Raw genomic sequence first — 18,885 nt, 5'->3', positions numbered from 1 at the left:
AACTAACAAGGGTCTGTCTCTTGAACGTGGCCTTCCTTTGCACAAAAAATCCAAGATCATGAGTTTAAAATTTTGCTTTCTTATTTTTACTTTCTTTGTTTTGGTTGTTGAGTACTAGGTATGCCTTTAAGCTGCTTTATATTGTTTCTAGAGTAAGTTAGGTAAAATGTTTGAGAATATTTGAAATATTTTCATTAGATAATCATACTATTCTTTACTGTAATTTAAGATTTCAAAATTCCCTCCTGTTTGGGAAAAATTGTTCTAAATTGTTTTTATTTGAACCATATGAAATCATTCCTTTTCAGTTGGTCAGAAATGGTCCAATGTTGGCAATTTCATGTGATTTAGCTTATATCTCAACTGAGGATTTGGGTAAAAGTGCTGCTAACTGACCATTTAGAACAATGTTTCTCACAAGTTGCTCTAATCAATAGTCGGCCCTTTAGATAAAATTTGGTAAACAGCTGCCATGATCCAATAAATCTGATACATCTCTCTTGGGGATTAGTAAGGCACCATAAAAACTATAAGAAACATATAACCATACATTTTTTACTCATAATTTTATTCCTATTTTAAAATAAAATCCTGAGAGAGATGAAAAAATTAAATGGAAAATTCCAGAAATAATTCACACATTTTAAATTGTGTGCTGTTCTTTTTTTTTTAAGTCTTTTTTTTTTAATATGGACCACTTTTAAAGCCTTTATTGACTTTGTTACAATATTATTTCTGTTTTCTGTTTTTTCCTTTTTTGCAGCAGGCATGTGGGATCTTAGATACTTGACTAGGGATCAAACCCACACCCCCTGCATTGGAAGGCGAAGTCTTAACCACTGGACTGCCAGGGAAGTCCCTGTGTGGCAATTAGAAAGTGTGTTGAAAGTGTTAGTTGCTCAGTAGTGTCCAACTCTGCAATTCCATGGACTGTAGCCCACCAGGGTCCTCTGTCCATGGGATTCTCCAGGCAAGAATACTGGAGTAGGTTGCTGTTCCCTTCTGTAGGGGATCTTCCTGACCCAGTGATTGAACCTGGATCTCCTGCATTTCAGGCAGATTCTTTACCATCTGAGCCACCAGGGAAGCCATTCTGAGTAGCATGATGAAATCTTGCACCATCCTACTCCACCCTGCCAATATCCCCAACCACTGACAATGTCTGCTTCTGACAGATATCTATCAACTTCATCACAGCCTGATGGTCCAGGATCATCTGCTTCAGATGATCCTCCTTCTGATATATTGTCAGAAGGTCATTAGTAGCCTAATGCTGCATCACAATGCCTATGTCGTTTACCTCACTTTATCTTATCACATCATAGGCATTTTATCATCTCCTGCCCTTATAAAATTGAATACAGTACTACAAGATATTTTGAAAGAGAGGGAGGAAAAGACCACATCCACATAACGTTTTTACACTATATTATTATAATTATTCTGCTTTATTGTTAGATATTGTTGTTAATCCCTTATTTTACCTAATTTATAAGTTAACCTTTATCATAGGTATGTATGTATAGGAAAGAACATAGTATATATAGAATTCAGTACTAACCTTGGTTTGAGGCATCCACTGGGGGTCTTGGAACGTATTCCCTTGGGACTATGTATCACAATCTAAGCCTCTAATAAGTGCGTTATTCAATATTGGCATTATCAAGAGCTTTCATGATATAAAAACAAATCTTACAACTATTTCAACTTAAATTCCTAGATGCCCATCATTGCATACCCATTGATAGGGTGCTTTGGGTTTTGGGGTTTCATTTTCTGCTAGTTATTACACTGTAGTGAATGACATTTGTATGAAATATCTTTAGTGTCACGTGATCTCTTTCAATCAACAGCAATGACACTAATGTAAACTGAGTTCTTCTATTGTGCAGACACTATGCTAGGTGCTAAATTCACCTCATTCCACTTAATGCCGTGAACAGCCTTGTAAAGAAGGAAGGATGAAAGCGAAGGGATTGAGATTTTTCATTTGCTCAGCAAGAATTTGCAATCAAGTCATCAAACTGCAAAGACCAAGAATTTTAATTATGATGCTGTGCTGCCAACCTAGTGCCAATTTCATTCTTAGCACTGAGGACCAATCTGGAAGCTGCTCATTTGGAAACAGGCGGCTTTCACAGCCTTTCTTAACACAAACCACCCTACATGTGCTGATGACATACAGCATAATTCTGCAGAGAAGGAACCAGGCCTACCGGGAGTTGCATATCTGTAGGGGACTGTCAATACTATTTTGGCCAGCGAGGAAATTCTTGAGACAGAAAAATATCTAATTTGAACCAAAAAATCACAAGGGAGATTTCTCCCCACCAGTCTCCAAAGAGACATATGAATAGCCTTCCAAGGGAGGAAGAAGGAAAAAGGTAGAAAGCCTTCTAAGGAAAAAGCTTGTGATGAATGAATTCATATTTTGTATGAAAGAGCTTAAAATGGAGCCTCACATAGAGTGGTTTTATTTATTAAATGAATGGATGAATGATTGCTAAAATACATGACATAAAAAATTTGAGTTCTAGAAAAAAATGATCTATTTCCTACCTTCAGCCAAGTTCAATATCTTATAAATATTACAGAAAGGCACATATAAGTTCAACACATATTAAGGGAAAAAATCAGAATACAAATTATATAAACTATAATTGCTACTGCTGCTAAGTCGCTTCAGTCGTGTCCGACTCTGTGCGACCCCATAGACGGCAGCCCATCAGGCTCCCCCGTCCCTGGGATTCTCCAGGCAAGAATACAGGAGTGGGTTGCCATTTCCTTCTCCAATGCATGAAAGTGAAGAGTGAAAGTGAAGTCGCTCAGTCATGTCTGACTCTTAGCGACCTCATGGACTGCAGCCTACCAGGCTCCTCCGTCCATGGGATTTTCCAGGCAAGAGTACTGGAGTGGGGTGCCATTGCCTTCTCCGAAACTATAATTGCACTTGTGTAAAAAGTGATATGTATATTATATGTGTAAGACCTGGAATTAGAGATTTAACTAATCAGAATAAATAGGGCTATAGCTGACTTAATCCTTTTATTTCAAATTTAATGTTTGAATGTACTTTGAACCAATATCTTTTGTAGCACTTACATGATTCTAATGACATTTATGGATGTATTGGTTTCTTTGCCCAAGCGCTGAGCTCCATGCTGACACAGGCACCAGCTGAGCCATCTGTATATCTCCAGTGTGTATCATAGGGTCTGCCACTTAGGGTTGACCAATCATGCTGGTTAAGAACTTGGGTTCTGGCATCAGACAAAGCTGGATTTGAGTTCAGAGTTGGTACTTAAAAGCAGTGTGACCTGTGACAAATTGTGTAACCTCTGTGAATTTCTGTGAATCTGAGGTGATCAAAGGAGTCAATCAATCCTGAAATCACCCTGAATATTCATTGAAAGGGCTGATGCTGAAGCTCCAACACTTTGGCCACCTGATGTGAAGAGCCAACTCATTGGAAAAGACCCTGATGATGAGAAAGATTGAAGGCAGGAGGAGAAGGGGATGACAGAGGATAAGATGGTTGGATGGCATCACTGACTCAGTAAACATGAATTTGAGCAAACTCTGGGAGATGGTGAAGGACAGGGAAACCTGGAGTGCTGCAGTCCATGGGGTTGCAAAGAGTTGGATGTGACTGGTGACTGAACAACAACTGTGAACCTCAGTTAACTCATATGTAACATAGGGAAAATAATAGTATCTACTTCATATAGTTATGTTTTAGTGAGTAATGAGATAAGCCAGCAAAACAATTTCATGCCAAATAAACAGAGAGTACCCAGTAATAATAGCAGTAGTATATCTGATAGTATTGTAAGTTTGAATTGTAAATTCAATTCAGTGATATTGTTAGCACAATAGACAGCATTCTTTCAAATGACATTAATGGAATTGTAACTCACTTCATGGTTATAAAAGTGTCCATTAATAGAGGCCCTATGCTTCTGTCTGTCTTTTCTGTCCACCATCGGAGGCTTCACCCTTTTCCTCACGAGGGTTGCTTCACTCATAGTTCTGTAGAGTAATGGAGATTCAGGCTCTTCGTTTGCATGAGGCTTCAGAGTGCTACTGTGATAAGATAAATAGTCTGGGAAGAATAAAGGTTATAAACCCATATAATTTAGCTGCTCATCTCTTTGCATCATGGATGGATTAGTATTAATAAGAAATTATGTGGCTAAGCAATGAACTAAAATTCTTTTAAACAGAAAATAGCAATGATCTTGTTTAAGAATAGGGACATCTGGTGACACTTGTGTTCCATTTTACCTTGGAATTTTAATTTAATTGTAGTTAGAGTATAAGCAAGTGATGTTTCATCTTTCTCTAGCACTGGTGCTAAATACAAATAGATTTTTATTATATCTTTGGTGTCAAGATATTGGGATTCCCCTGTGTTGAAATGAGTGTTGTCAATGGATTAATTATTAATATAAGGATCCTCATATAAAAGATGCCAAAAGGCCATAAGACAAAAATAAGGAAGTCCTGGTAGGAGCATCATGTTTGTTATAGAATATGAGTTGTTAAAGGACAGTAGAGGGGATGGATTGAGAATGCTTTGAAAAAAATTAGTTACACATTGGAAGTTGCTGGTAGCTTCATGAAGATAATACCAGCATGATACCCTTGTTCAATCTGAAATCAGCTTGGTAATATCACCATTCCAGAAATGTGAACCCCACTGCAGTCTCAGTCATCAGCTCCTCCTTGGATCTCTATATACCACATAAAAATGAAAAATCCATGTAAAATACAAAATATCATGCCTGTCTCAGTAAATGACAGAAAACTAATAGTATTACATCATTGTTGTTATGATTACTGATGTCACAAGTCATAGGAGCTGGCATTTTCCATTGGTTTGTCAAATTTGATATGAACTCATCTGATGTTTAAGGAGATTTCTCTCTTTTTTTAAACTTGTTATTTTATATTGGAATATAGGCAATTAACAATGTTGTGACAGTTTCAGGTACACAGCAGAGCAACTCAGCCATATAAATGCTTAAAGCAACCCTATCAATTATAGCAAACCCAGCATATCTGCCTCTGAGAAGCCATGTCATATTAAGTATTAACTAAAATGTTTAGCTTCTCAAAAGATGTAGAATTCAACCTGAAGGGCTTGGTCTTAACATAAAAAACTACTGAGTGTTATAAATGATCCTAATCCTTGGGGGGGAATACTGAACAATTTTATGTATGAAAAACTTTATTCAAACCATTCATTCTCCCTTATCTAATAAAGCTAAGTGACTTAATACATTTTTTTAAAATAATGCTTTTATATAGCAAAGTAAGGTTCTTAAACATTATATGAGCACTGTAGTGATTTAAGTTGGTATGCTCCTAAGATATATTTTTTAAATATAAAATAAGAGTTTAATAAGTAATGATATATAAAATGTTATATTTTAGAAAAACATTTAGGATTCATGCATTATATTAGCTAAAAAAGTCTCCTCATAATAAGAGTTTGATACTGACCTTCCTGGGAACCTGTTCCTCCAGTCACTGGAATATGATCCCTGTCCAAGTCACTAATGCGATAAAGATCATCAAATTGTCCCCAGCGTGTCATTCCCCTGAAAAGTAATAAATTGTGTAAGTGATATCAATTATATTGATCAAAAGGCCTATCATAGTTTCCAGATTTACAGTATTAATACAGTACCATGGGCCTCTGTGGGTAGACACACCAGCCTAAATTATAACAATCTTTATATTATTAAAACTATATCTATACCAGAGTAGTCAACATACATTTTAATTAATTCTTGTACTGATTCTTAGCATGTTTTGACACAATATTTTAGTTACATACTGAAACACAGAATTATATAGATTCTGTAAAATGTACGGAATATGTAGAAACCAACAGAATCCATTCTTATACAGATACCTCACTATGCTCTTCAGTGAATTTAGATACAAAAGTGTTTATTCTAATTTGCATTGAGCTCCCATTGTATTCAAAGCATTTTAAGGTAAAGTGATTCCAGTATAATAAGATACAAAACCTATCTTAAAGAAGACCCTTGAGCACTACAAAGAATTCAATTTATAAAGCAGGAAAATCTCTGGGAAAGACTCCTTTTCTGGGACATCATGATTTATAAAGTGTACTATTAATTTTCAATGCATTCTAATGCCCAGAAAAAAATAAAACTGGGCAACTGCTTATCTTTACCAGTTGGACCAAGGCTCATTTTTTATTTTCTTTCTGGCTTTAAATAAGTTATTTTTTTTCTCTGTGCATTAGTGTTCTCACCTGTAAAATGGGGATGAACACAGGGTGAGGTAGGATAGGACTGTTGAGAAGATGAAATGAGTTAATTTATGTAAAACCCTTGAAAAAGTGCCCAACACACAGTAAGAACTCAAAATATGTGTTAAAAAAACGACCGTGGTTGTCTTCATCTTCATTGTCATCCTCATCACAGTCCCCATCATCTATGCATATTTCATGGTGGGTCTGGAGCCATTAGGGATCCAAGGTATTCCTAGATCTCTCTAGGTTAATAGATAACTATCATATCTGGGACTAGTCTTAGCTCTTACTAAGAGTCTCTTCCAATGTCTGTTTTCCTTATGGCCAAAAAATATTAACCCGTAGGGAGTTTGTGACATTAATTCTACCCACATGTCACTGGTAGCAACAACAACACAATGCGCTTATTCATACTAATGGTGGTAAATATGAATAAACATGATCCTTTTCTTCTGTGACCTTTGAATTCCTTTTAAGTCTTTTACAACTTCTATATCGAGTCTCACAATAATAGCCTTGTGACATAGATAAGATAATCCTAATATACTGGTTTATTAATTTTCCATTAAGCTCTACCATCCAGGATATAGCCAGTCAAAACAAATGTCCTAGAAGTTCAATAACTTTACTTAGTAACTTTAACTCAAACGAGAACAATTCCAGCTCTGATTCAGACCCTAGTTATTCTTCCTTTTACTTTTTTTAAGTTGAAGTATAGCGACTTCACTTTCACTTTTCACTTTCATGCACTGGAGAAGGAAATGGCAACCCACTCCAGTGTTCTTGCCTGGAGAATCCCAGGGACGGCAGAGCCTGGTGGGCTGCCGTCTATGGGGTTGCACAGGGTCGGGCACGACTGAAGCAACTTAGTAGCAGCAGCAGCAGCATAGTTGATTTACAATGTTTTAAGTGTACAGCAAAGTGGTTAAGATATATGTATGTATATGTATATATATTTCTTTCTCAGATTCTTTTCCATTATAGATTGTTAGATGATATGAATATAATTCCCTGGGCTATATGGTAGGTCCTTGTTTATCTATTTTACATGCAATAGTGTGTATCTGTTAATCCCAAACTCCTAATTTATCCCTCCCTGCACTATTCCATTTGGTAGCCATAAGTTTGTTTTATGCGTCTGTTTCTGTTCCAGAAATAACTTCACTTGCATCATTTTTAAGATTTCACATGTAAATGATATTTGTGATATTTGCCTTTGACTTCATGCAGTGTGATATTCTTCAAGTCCATCCATGTTGCTGTAAGTGAAATTATTTCATTCTTTTTATGGCTGAATAATATTCCATTGTATGTATATATATACTACATCATCTTTATTCATTCGTCAATGGACATTTAGGTTGCTTCCAGGTCTTGGCTATTGTAAATAGTGTTGCTCTGAACACTGGGGTGCATGCATCTTTTCAAATTATTGTTTTCATCTTTTCCAGATATATGCTCAGAAGTGGGATTGCAGGATCATACAGAGGCTCTATTTTTATTTTTTTAAGGAACCTCCATACTGTTCTCCATAGTGGCTGTACCAATTTACATTCCCACCAGCAGTATAGGAAGGTTCCCTTTTCTAGTTATTCTTTTGATAGACAAAATTATCAATGTATAGAAGATTAATTAAAAAAAGGCAGATGTGATTATCATAGAAAGAGTGTTGAAAGGGAACGTGTTAGTCACTCAGTTGTGTCCGACTCTTTGAGACCCCATGGACAGTCGCCTGCCAGGCTCCTCTGCCTATGGAATTCTCTGGGCGAGAATACTGGAGTGGGTTAATCATGGGAAAAAAAAAAAACAGAATAACAGTGAAAGTAGAAACTAAAAAGTCAAAGCAACCCAATGCTGTCTCCCATGGGGGAAGACGAGAGAGCCCAAACATGCCAGACCAGTGATGTGCTATAAACTCTTGGTAGTCCTGCCCAACTTGACACCTGTCCTCACCTTCTCTCAGCTCAGTGAGGAATGTTCCTCCACGCAAATGTAGAGGAACAAACATGGCTTAATATAGCCCGTGTTCGGCCCCTTTTCTTCCTTACCATCTTAGCAAAAACAAGCACCTCCACCCCCAAATTACCACCCCCCAGCCTACCCCCTTTCAGCTCTGGACTATGTAATTGGAAGTGTCTCCGTATACAGGTGTGCACACGACCAAGCTTGAATGCAGTGACCCAAAGTGTTCTAAAGAAAACTGGTGGAACTTTATGTAACATCAAATAGTTTAAGTTGCCCAAGCATGGGCATGTCAGCCTTATTCCAACCAAGTTTCAGGATATATACCATTAGCAAATTTAAACTGTGGGGAAGTATTCTCATGAGCTGCAAAATAAAAAGGAGGTCAACATTTGATAGACAAATTGAAGGTGGTCACTTCTCTACCCACATGGTAAGAAAGGAAAAACACTATTGATGTTATTCAAATGGACATCTGTCCAGTTTCTGCTCTTAATGCCATTCTGCCATGACTTGTCCAAAGCATGTCAAAGCAGACTTTGGAAAGACATTGTAAACAGAAAGGGAAACCGGTGCCAGCAAACATAACCTCAGTAAGGTTGCTTTTACAAAAAATTTCCAAAACAAAATACTTGGACCAGTTATAGATATCAAAGTACTGCCCATGGAAGTGTTTCCATAAAGGATCACAAGTGGTCACAGCTCAAACTGATTTATTTTAAACTGTTACCACTCCCATTAAGCTGATTCAGTGTGACTCATTTCAAAGATAATGTAAACAAAGTAGCTTGATTCTCTCCAAAGGTGAGTTGAAAGAAAAGATTATAGCCCTCCTGCAGCTGAGTACACAACTTCCACGTCTTTTGTACCACATCCAACCGCTGGAGATATTAAGTCTGTGAACCTGAGCGAACAGAGGTGTAAGTTCTGCCCACAGAAGTCCAGTATGGGGAAGAGAGCAATAAAAATTCTTAGGCAGTGAGTAGTGATAGTCCATTTCCTTACACAATTTCATTCAAGGCTCAAAATTTAACGGCAACCCACTCCAGTACTCTTGCCTGGAAAATCCCATGGACGCAGGAGCCTGGTAGGCTGCAGTCCATGGGGTCACTAAGGGTCAGACACGACTGAAGCGACTTCACTTTCACTTTTCACTTTCGTGCATTGGAGAAGGAAATGGCAGCCCACTCCAGTACTCTTGCCTGGAGAATCCCAGGGATGGGGGACCCTGGTGGGCTGCCGTCTATGGGATCGCACAGAGTCGGATACGACTGAAGCGACTTAGCAGCTTAGCAGCAGCAGCAGCAAAGAAGGCTTCAGCAATACGTGAACCGTGAACTTCCAGATGTTCAAGGTGGTTTTAGAAAAGGCAGAGGAACCAGAGATCAAATTGCCAACATCTGCTGAATCATGGAAAAAGCAAGAGAGTTCCAGAAAAACATCTCTTTCTGCTTTATTGATTATGCCAAAGCCTTTGACTGTGTGGATCACAATAAACTGTGGAAAATAAACTGAAAGAGATGGGAATACCAGACCACCTGACCTGCCTCTTGAGAAACCTATATGCAGGTCAGGAAGCAACAGTTAGAACTGGACATGGAACAACAGACTGGTTCCAAATAGGAAAAGGAGTAGGTCAAGGCTGTATATTATCACCCTGCTTATTTAACTTACATGCAGAGTACATCATGAGAAATGCTGGGCTGCATGAAGCACAAGCTGGAATCAAGATTGCCGGGAGAAATATCAATAACCTCAGATACGCAGATGACACCACCCTTATGGCAGAAAGTGAAGAGGAACTAAAGAGCCTCTTGATGAAAGTGAAAGAGGAGAGTGAAAAAGTTGGCTTAAAGCTCAACATTCAGAAAACTAAGATCATGGCATCTGGTCCCATCACTTCATGGGAAATAGATGGGGAAACAGTGTCAGACTTTATTTTTTGGGGCTCCAAAATCACTTCAGATGTTGACTGCAGCCGTGAAATTAAAAGACGCTTACTCCTTGGAAGGAAAGTTATGACCAACCTAGATAGCATATTCAAAAGCAGAGACATTACTTTGCCAACAAAGGTCTGTCTAGTCAAGGCTATGGTTTTTCCTGTGGTCATGTATGGATGTGAGAGTTGGACTGTGAAGAAAGCTGAGTGCCGAAGAATTGATGCTTTTGAACTGTGGTGTTGGAGAAGACTCTTGAGAGTCCCTTGGACTGCAAGGAGAGCCAACCAGTCCATCCTAAAGGAGATCAATCCTGGGTGTTCTTTGGAAGGAATGATGCTAAAGCTGAAACTCCAGTACTTTGGCCACCTCATGCGAAGAGTTGACTCATTGGAAAAGACTCTGATGCTGGGAGGGATTGGGGGCAGGAGGAGAAGGGGATGACAGAGGATGAGATGGCTGGATGTCATCACTGACTTGATGGACATGAGTTTAAGTGAACTCCGGGACTTGGTGATGGACAGGGAGGCCTGGCGTGCTGCAATTCAAGGGGCTGCAAATAGTAGGACACAACTGAGCTACTGAACTGAACTGAACTGGCCTGAAAGGATGGCAATCAGAGTGAGGGTGTCTAGAACTGAATTGAAACAGAATATAATACTTTAGGGACTTCCCAGGTGGCACTAGTGGTAAAGAAAGTGAAAGTGAAGTTGCTCAGTCATGTCCGACTCTTTGCGACCCCATCGACTGTAGCCTACCAGGCTCGTCTGTCCATGGGATTTTCCATGTCCAGGCAATAGTACTGCAGTGGATTGCCATTCCTGCCTGCAAATGGAAGAAACTTAAGAGACACAGGTTTGATCCCTGGGTCAGGAAGATCCCCTGGAGCAGGGCATGGCAACCCATTCCAGTATTCTTGCCTGGAGAATACCATGGACAGAGGAGCCTGGTGGGCTATGGTCCATAGGGTCACAAAGAGTTGGACACAACTGAGTGACTTAGCACTCATGCACACATAATACTTTGGTGGGACTGCCTCCCACTAGGGAACAAGAAGTCAAGGAACAGTTAATTCAAATTGTGCTGCACATTCTGCCTAACTGTTCAGCTGGTTCCCACAAAGGCTTCTTGGATAATTAATCACAATTGAATCAATTGAATCTAATCTTGCTCATTTGTGGGACAGGAGTGGGGTCATTTTCTGACAATTTTTACTCACCAGAAAAATATGATATCCTGCAAATATGCACTTCAAATATTCTCCCAGTAAGTCTCATTACTGTGGTAAAGAGCAAGCAAAGTTTTCAAGGGTGGTCTTTCTCAACTTGAAACAAAAAGAGATAGATTTTTTTTTTTCTGGTCATGCCACACAGCATATGGGATCTTAGTTCCCCATCCAGGGATTGAACCCATGCCCCCTGCATTGGAGGCTCAGAGTCTTAACCACCAGACTTCCAGGGAAGTCCCTAAAAGAGATAATTTATCTTTCGTTCACAGCATTATTCTGATAAAAAACGAAAAAGGCAAATGGATTTTATGGAAGGCAACTCATGAGAATATTAATTTATAATCTTCCATAGAATATTGAAAGGTATTAATATACCTTGTCTACTTGGGCTCTTGAAACTCATTCTCAGGTTCAGGGTTTCTAGGAATAAGTGTTTTGAATTTTAATTTGGAAAATTAAAAAAATATATCTTGGGATACACATTCAAAATCATGATAGCTTAATGTGATAATTTAGGTAGCTTACTGCATTTCCTTGACATCTCCCCATAATGTCTCATACTAATTAACTTTTCATGATTCAACTAATTAAAACGCATCAAATGGAGCTGACTGCTCCGAGAACTTTGCAATGAGTTCTTAGGCAATATGAAGAATGATAGCTAATTTTGCCAAATTCATATCTTGTATAGTTTCCTAAAAGTAGGACCCAGGGTAATTTCTACTTTTAAATGATGTTCCTAGTCATTTAGAACCACCAGCTCATCAATCACTTAGTACCTGAAGGTGAAGGATATAGGATTTCATCAGATTGCCTAAGTCTGTGGTTTCCCTTCTGCTGTTTCATAAGTGCTGGACTCTTTGTCCTTTGATAGCTTGGATGGGACACTAATCAGAAGTGGTAGATGGAGAAAAAGTTCACACAGCAGAGCAGAAGCATTTAACCATCAGGATTCTGAGGGTTTCATTCAATATTATATTTTGAGTCCTGTCTTTGTGCTGGCTCAGTGGTGAGCATGGGGATAAAAATGAGTAAGGCATGCTCCTTACCCATGAGGAGCTCATAGACTAGAGAGGGAGGCAGGTATATGAAAATTCAATTAACAGTGTGCTCTGAAAGTGACATAGAAAAGTTGTCAGTGCACCTACTACAGATCAAAGGGTCAGAAAAGGCTTTCTGGAGAAAATGTTACCGACCTTAATCTTAAAAGACTGGTGGAAGAGTCTAGCAAGTGGATATTGAGAAGCAGGTAGGCGTCTAGGCAGAGTCAGGGAAGTAAGAGACTACATGACACGTGTAGGCAATTACCAAATGTTCAGAATTATGATAACATTTGAGAAAGGCTGGCAAGGTGCAACTTGTGGGACTTCTGTGTTTCTCCAAGGGAAAAGTAGGGCTTCCTTGAAGGTGATATGGTATAACCTTGGTTATGGACAAAGGTCAGATTGAGGAAAAGGTCCTGGCTGCTCTCTCTCCATCCTCTGTCCTGCTGGAACTCCAGCTCATCTAGTTATGCATGGAAGGGTGGATGAAGAGAAGGATTGATATCTCCATGAATATATAAAAGAAAGATGCATTAGAAAGCCAATGATTGAAAATGAAGGTAAAAAGGGAGGGAGGGAAGAAGAAAACAAGATTTATATGTGTGTTAGTTGGTCAGTTGTATCCAACTCTTCATGACCCCAAAGACTGTAGCCTGCCAGGCTCCTCTGACATGATATTCTCCAGGCAACAATACTGGAGTGGGCTGCCATTCCCTTTGCCAGGAGATCTTCCCAACACAGGGATAGAACTTGGGTCCCTTGTATTGCAGGTGAATTCTTTACTGTCTGAGCTACCAGGGAAGCCTAAACATTGTAAACGATAATGAAAATATCTATCAACTCTACTTATGTCTTCAAGGTACAGTTGAGAGAGTCATTTCCTAGGCAGGTTGATAAGAAGTCTAGGTGTCCCAAGGAGAGAGGGGTCTAGAATTCTCAAGGAGGAAAAAAGGACAAACTTTTTTATCCCTCTACATTCTTTAGGATTATGTATCCTGCCTGAGGACAGTCTCTGGATTAAATCTTCTGGCTAATCCTGTTATCTTAAAATGTAAATTATGGGAGTAGGTCTGGTGAGGTCTTTACAACCTCCAGACATTCTTTTGATTCATTGGAGAGGATATAACTCCATTGCTAACACTAGCAAGTGGGTACTCTTTCTACCGCCTTCTGATGTCTATGTCAGAAGATTTCTCTATCTACTTTATACTTTAATAAAACTTTATTATACAAAAGCTCTGAGTGATCCAGCCTTGTCTCTGGCCCCGGATTGAATTCTTCTCCTCTGGAGGCCAAGGATCCCGGCGTCTTTGCATGATTCAGCAACAACTTTTCACAGTCACATAGACCTGAACAGGCAACTGTTTTGTGCATGTATTGTACTTCACCTGTACTTTGTCCTGATCCTGTTTAATGGGACACAGCAATCAGATGGAACATAAGTCTCTTTTCCAGAAAGCAGGAAAAGCCCTTTGTTCCATGAAAAGGGGAAATTTAAATTTCATCCTCCTTTTTGCTGATAAGCACAGGGCTAATGAATTACTTTGCCAACAAAGGTCCTTCTAGTCAAGGCTATGGTTTTTCCAGTGGTCACGTATGGATGTGAGAGTTGGACTGTGAAGAAGGCTGAGCGCCGAAGAATTGATGCTTTTGAACTGTGGTGTTGGAGAAGACTCTTGAGAGTCCCTCGGACTGCAAGGAGATCCAACCAGTCCGTTCTAAAAGAGATCAGTCCTGGGATTTCTTTGGAAGGACTGATGCTAAAGCTGAAACTCCAATACTTTGGCCACATCATGCGAAGAGTTGACTCATTGGAAAAGACTCTGATGCTGGGAAGGACTGGAGGTGGGAGGAGAAGGGGACGACAGAGGATGAGATGGCTGGATGGCATCACCGACTCGATGGACATGAGTTTGAGCGAAATCTGGGCGTTGGTAATGGACAGGGAGGCCTGGCGTGCTGCGATTCGTGGGGTTGCAAAGAGTCAGACACGACTGAGCAACTGAACTGAATGAAATTTTGCCTGTATCTCTTATCTATTCTAGTGAAAGAATGAAGGCTCCCAGAAGAGAAGGACTACAACAGAGAGGTCAAGGGCACAGACTCTGGTGCCCACAGACCTGAGGTCCAGTCCAGCTCTGCTGGGTGGTAACCGGGTCTCTCGCACAAACTACCTAACCTCTCAGAGCCCTGGTTTCTGAACACCTACATTCTAGAGTTTCTGGGGGATTAAATGAGATTGGATATAAGCTTTAGAGCTTTCATCTTCAAGAGTGTGCACAAGAAAGATAATTATGAAGATCATTTCCTAAGGAAGTAAAACAATAAAAGCTAGCTCACCTTTTGGAAAAAGCTCCCGGTGACTCCAGCACACTGAAAGAAGGGATTTGTTTCTCATCTTGTATTTTCAGCTGGATAGGCCGTTTTACTCCCCAGAAAATGTCCAACGTTCCTTCAACAATTAGCTTACCATCTTCAGTCTAGGGAAGAAGTCAAACATTGCTTTTGTATTATTTACAAAAGGTAAATTTTTTAACTGAAGGTGTAGAAATTAAGTCTGTAAGACATCCTGACAGCTAAAAAAAAATTCCCAGGTGGGATTATTTGGCTTTTAAATTTATCTACAGAACAATCCTATTTCTGAAACATTCTTTTATTTTTAAAAACAGTGACAACCAGCAAAGTAAGTCATAATGGTGACGACATGCACACCAGAGGGCACAGTATGCTAAAATGTTTTCTGAACTCTTGATTCTTCAATTAAGTGGAAGTTTAATTCTCTAATTCTGTTTAACTTAAAATTAAAGGAAAATTAAAGCTGTGCTGTAGTAGAAATCTGAATAGCATTGATCAGTTTAGTGGTTGTTTTCTCATTTCTGAAGAGGAAAAATTTAACTCACACACTTATACAGAAAAAGTGAAATAATATATGTAAAAAGGTGCAAAATGCTTGACATGATTTTTTTGAAAAAATCAATAGCACTTAATCTCTTTTAAGTTGGAAATATAATAAAAGAAGGAAATTCCATGCAAACAAAGAAAAACTAGTAAACAGGATTGAACACTTACTCATTCTCTGAGTGTAAATATTAATATCTAAGCACATTCACAAAGAATGTATTTTCTAATTCATTTCTCTCTTGTATATGCAAAAGTCTCTTATTAAAGTAGAGTTACATTATTATAATAAATTTGAAAAATAGAAACATATTTCATCTATTCAATAACCACTATAACATCCAATAGCTACTTGTTATTATGAAAAATCAATTATTATGAAAACATAAATGACTCAATTCCTATTTGAATGTGTAATGAAGACTCCAGACTGTAGAATCAGATAGCCCTGTGTTTTAACTGTGGCTTTGCTACTTCCTAGCTGTATGATTTTGGACAAAATGTCAAATACCTTTATACCTGGGCTGTTTCTTCTGAAGAATTAAATCATAACAGTCCCTGAATCATAGGAGCTGATATTTAAAGTGCTCAGTAAATGTTGTTGCTTATTATTTCTTTGGCTGATAAACCTACTTTGGAGTCACTCCTGAAACAAAGTTTTGCTCTTTTTCCCACTTTTGAGTCCACATTTCAGATTATTGTGAGGTCAGGCACTTATCAGTTCTTAATATGCTATGTGCTGTGCTTAGTCGATCAGTTATGTCCTACTCCTTGCAACTCCATGGACTGCAGCCCACCAGGCTTCTCTGTCCGTGGGGATTCTCCAGGCAAGAAGACTGGAGTGGGTTGTAATGCCCTCCTCCATGGGAATGAACCAGGGATCAAACTCAGGTCTTCCTGCATTGCAGGCAGATTCTTTACCTCTGAGCCACCAGGGAAGCCCCGGTTCTTAATAACCAAACACAATTTGCTCTCTGAAATGGCAGTACATGATGCAGGGCCTGCATGTGAGTTATTGATGTATGCCATCTTTCCTTGGCCTAATTATACTTCCATGAATCCCTTATATCAAAAGCTCATAGAATAACTGATCTTCTCAGGTTATCTAATTTTTGCTTTCAAGAAGAAATACTCCAACTATAATCAGACAATGAGGTTTTCTCATATAAGGAATATGAGAATATTTTTTAATTTCAGAAAACATCTCTTTTGAAATTAACTACATAAATTATCCCTGAAGGTTTGGTTGCACGTCTGTAGTCTCATTGCCTCAATTGTTAGGCCTTTTCTCATGTAGATCTACACCGATATCCTTGGTGACCTCAATGATCTTTACATGCCATCTCTAAACTGGTAGCTCCCAATTTTAGATCTCCAGCCCAAACCTTAACCTTTCCCCTAAACTTCAGCTTTCAAATTTGATGTCAAATTTAATATGATCCCAGTTAACTCTTGAAATTTCTCTCTAAACATTTTCCTTTCCCAGCCTTCCCCATCTTGTTAAATATCACTCCCATTCTTCCAGTTGCTCAGATCAACATCGTTACAGTCACCAGTAATCTTTCTTTCATTCTGAACATCTCCAAATCCAATACATTAGCCAATCTGATTAGCTTGACCTTAAAAATATATCCCCGATATGGCTATGCTCACCATGTGTACTACCACAGATCTGGTCTATGCCACTGTCATTGTTTGCCAGATTATTGCAGTAGTGTCTCTGTGGTCTACCTCATTCTTCTCTTGTCCCTCTATGTATTCCTACTAGCTAGAGAGACTGTTTTTAAATGAATCTTTAGATCATATCTCAACACCTCGGGGGCTTCTCATCTCACTTCAAGCACAAGCTGAAGTCTCCACAGTGATCTACAAGCCCCCCCATGCTCTAGCGCCCTCTCCTTCTCAGTTCTTTCTCTAGCTTCCTTATTCTCTACCTGTCCATTCTCACAAGGTTCCTGGCACACTGGCTTCCCTGCTGTTCCTCAGTTACACCAGCCAGGACCTTGATTCAGACTGCTGTCTGTACCCAGAATGCATGTCCCACAGACCTCTGCAAGGTTAGCATCCTGATACCTTTCAATCTTTGGTCAAATGTTCTTCTTTATCCATCCACTTAGATTCCTGAGCCTTCTTCCCTGATTTGCTCTCCTCCACAGCCTGTTCACCATCTAATACACAATTTACTTTTTTGCTTTTTTCTATCTACTAAAATGTAACGAGCGTGAATGCAGGACATTCTCTAGTTTTTTCATTTTTGTCTCTAGCTTTTAGAACAGTGTCTGCTGTGTTGTAAACAATAAATAGTCATTGCATTAATTAATCAGAGATTAAGAAAGCTGATGTTGTTCCACGCACTGCCCCTTTGAACCGTGTCCATCACTACAACTAAGTAAGAGACTTGGAAAATTCTGGATTCTAATTTTATTGTCAGCAAGTAAAGATGAAAAGATTAAGCAATCTGATATTCTCACTATATACTTTAATTCATGCGGTTTAAAAAATTATGTAAGACACAAGACTTTATTTTAAAAAATCAAATGGCTTTTGTAAATTGAGCACCAATTCACAGAATAGAAAGGACATGCCTCAATTCATATGCTTGTCACATCAAAATTCAAAATTTTCCTAAAGGAAACATGAAAACTATTGAATTACAATCTAAAATAATTTCCTTAAAGTTTTGATCTTTTCCTAAAGTTTATATTTTTACAGTTATGCATTTTACTGATCTAAGATATAGGACAATATTGAAATAATTTTAAATTAGGCCATTTAGAAAACTTAGGCCCATTTCTTTATAAAAGGATTAGCTACTTCCTGCTTCTGTAGAAAATTACATTTGGGAGGGGAATTGAAATGTCTGATCAAACTAAATCATTTAGGCTCACTAGTAAAGGCCAAAGAGGCTTATAAATTTCCTTCTGTCCCAAATGCCAAGGGTGGCATAAAGTCAATGCTGTACCATCACATCTGAAAATCTAAACATAGGTAGACAGTTCTAATGTCCCCTAGGACCAGGAAGGTATTGTAAAGATGTGAAGTGAGTCCCATTAGAATACAAGACTGAGTAGGGAGACCTGTAGAGAGTAACGTATTAAAGAAAGTCTAAGGTCACTTGATACAGTAGCCTAACCATTGCCCCCTTAAAAGTGCTTGCTAGATTCAGGACTTTGGTAAATTATTTGTAAGATAGAGTTCTAATGGAATTGCTGTTCAAAAGATATTCATACTCTGTTTTTAAAGTAGAAAGCAAATATGTCGTTAAAGTTACTTTACATGTTTGTCCATTCCAAAAAATACTTAGAAATTTACAGATGTTTCAGGACTAGGATTTTCAGTATAGTCTAAAACTAAAATTATTCCCCTGTTTTCCCCAGACCATTTGTATTATGGACTTCAACTTATCCTGACTTCTCTGTACTTTCACAGAATTTTTTTTTTTTTCCCTGTGAATCAATCTTCTTTGGTGGCTCAACTGGTAAAGAATCTGCCTGCAATGCACGAGACCCAGGTTTGATCCTTGGGTCA

The 18,885-nt window shown here is 38.7% G+C and overlaps 1 protein-coding gene across 6 annotated transcripts in view; it reads right to left on the bottom strand.

Moving 5' to 3' along the window:
• The window catches only part of RASSF6 (Ras association domain family member 6), a 71,951-nt gene that overhangs the window by 9,516 nt on the left and 43,550 nt on the right, over window positions 1-18,885 (bottom strand). For all 6 annotated transcript variants that reach the window (XM_045166277.1, XM_045166278.1, XM_045166275.1 and 3 more), the window contains exons 4-6: window positions 14,800-14,939; window positions 5,506-5,603; window positions 3,918-4,102 (exon numbers count right to left, since the gene is read on the bottom strand). In XM_045166277.1, coding sequence (XP_045022212.1) covers window positions 3,918-4,102; window positions 5,506-5,603; window positions 14,800-14,939 — 423 coding nt within the window. The remainder of the gene's footprint in view (window positions 1-3,917; window positions 4,103-5,505; window positions 5,604-14,799; window positions 14,940-18,885) is intronic.

This window comes from Bubalus bubalis, chromosome 7, assembly GCF_019923935.1.
Source record: "Bubalus bubalis isolate 160015118507 breed Murrah chromosome 7, NDDB_SH_1, whole genome shotgun sequence".
NCBI classification, from domain to species: Eukaryota; Metazoa; Chordata; class Mammalia; order Artiodactyla; family Bovidae; genus Bubalus; species Bubalus bubalis.
Note: the sequence above shows the minus strand (reverse complement) of the source record. Positions and strands in the feature narration are given on the sequence as shown.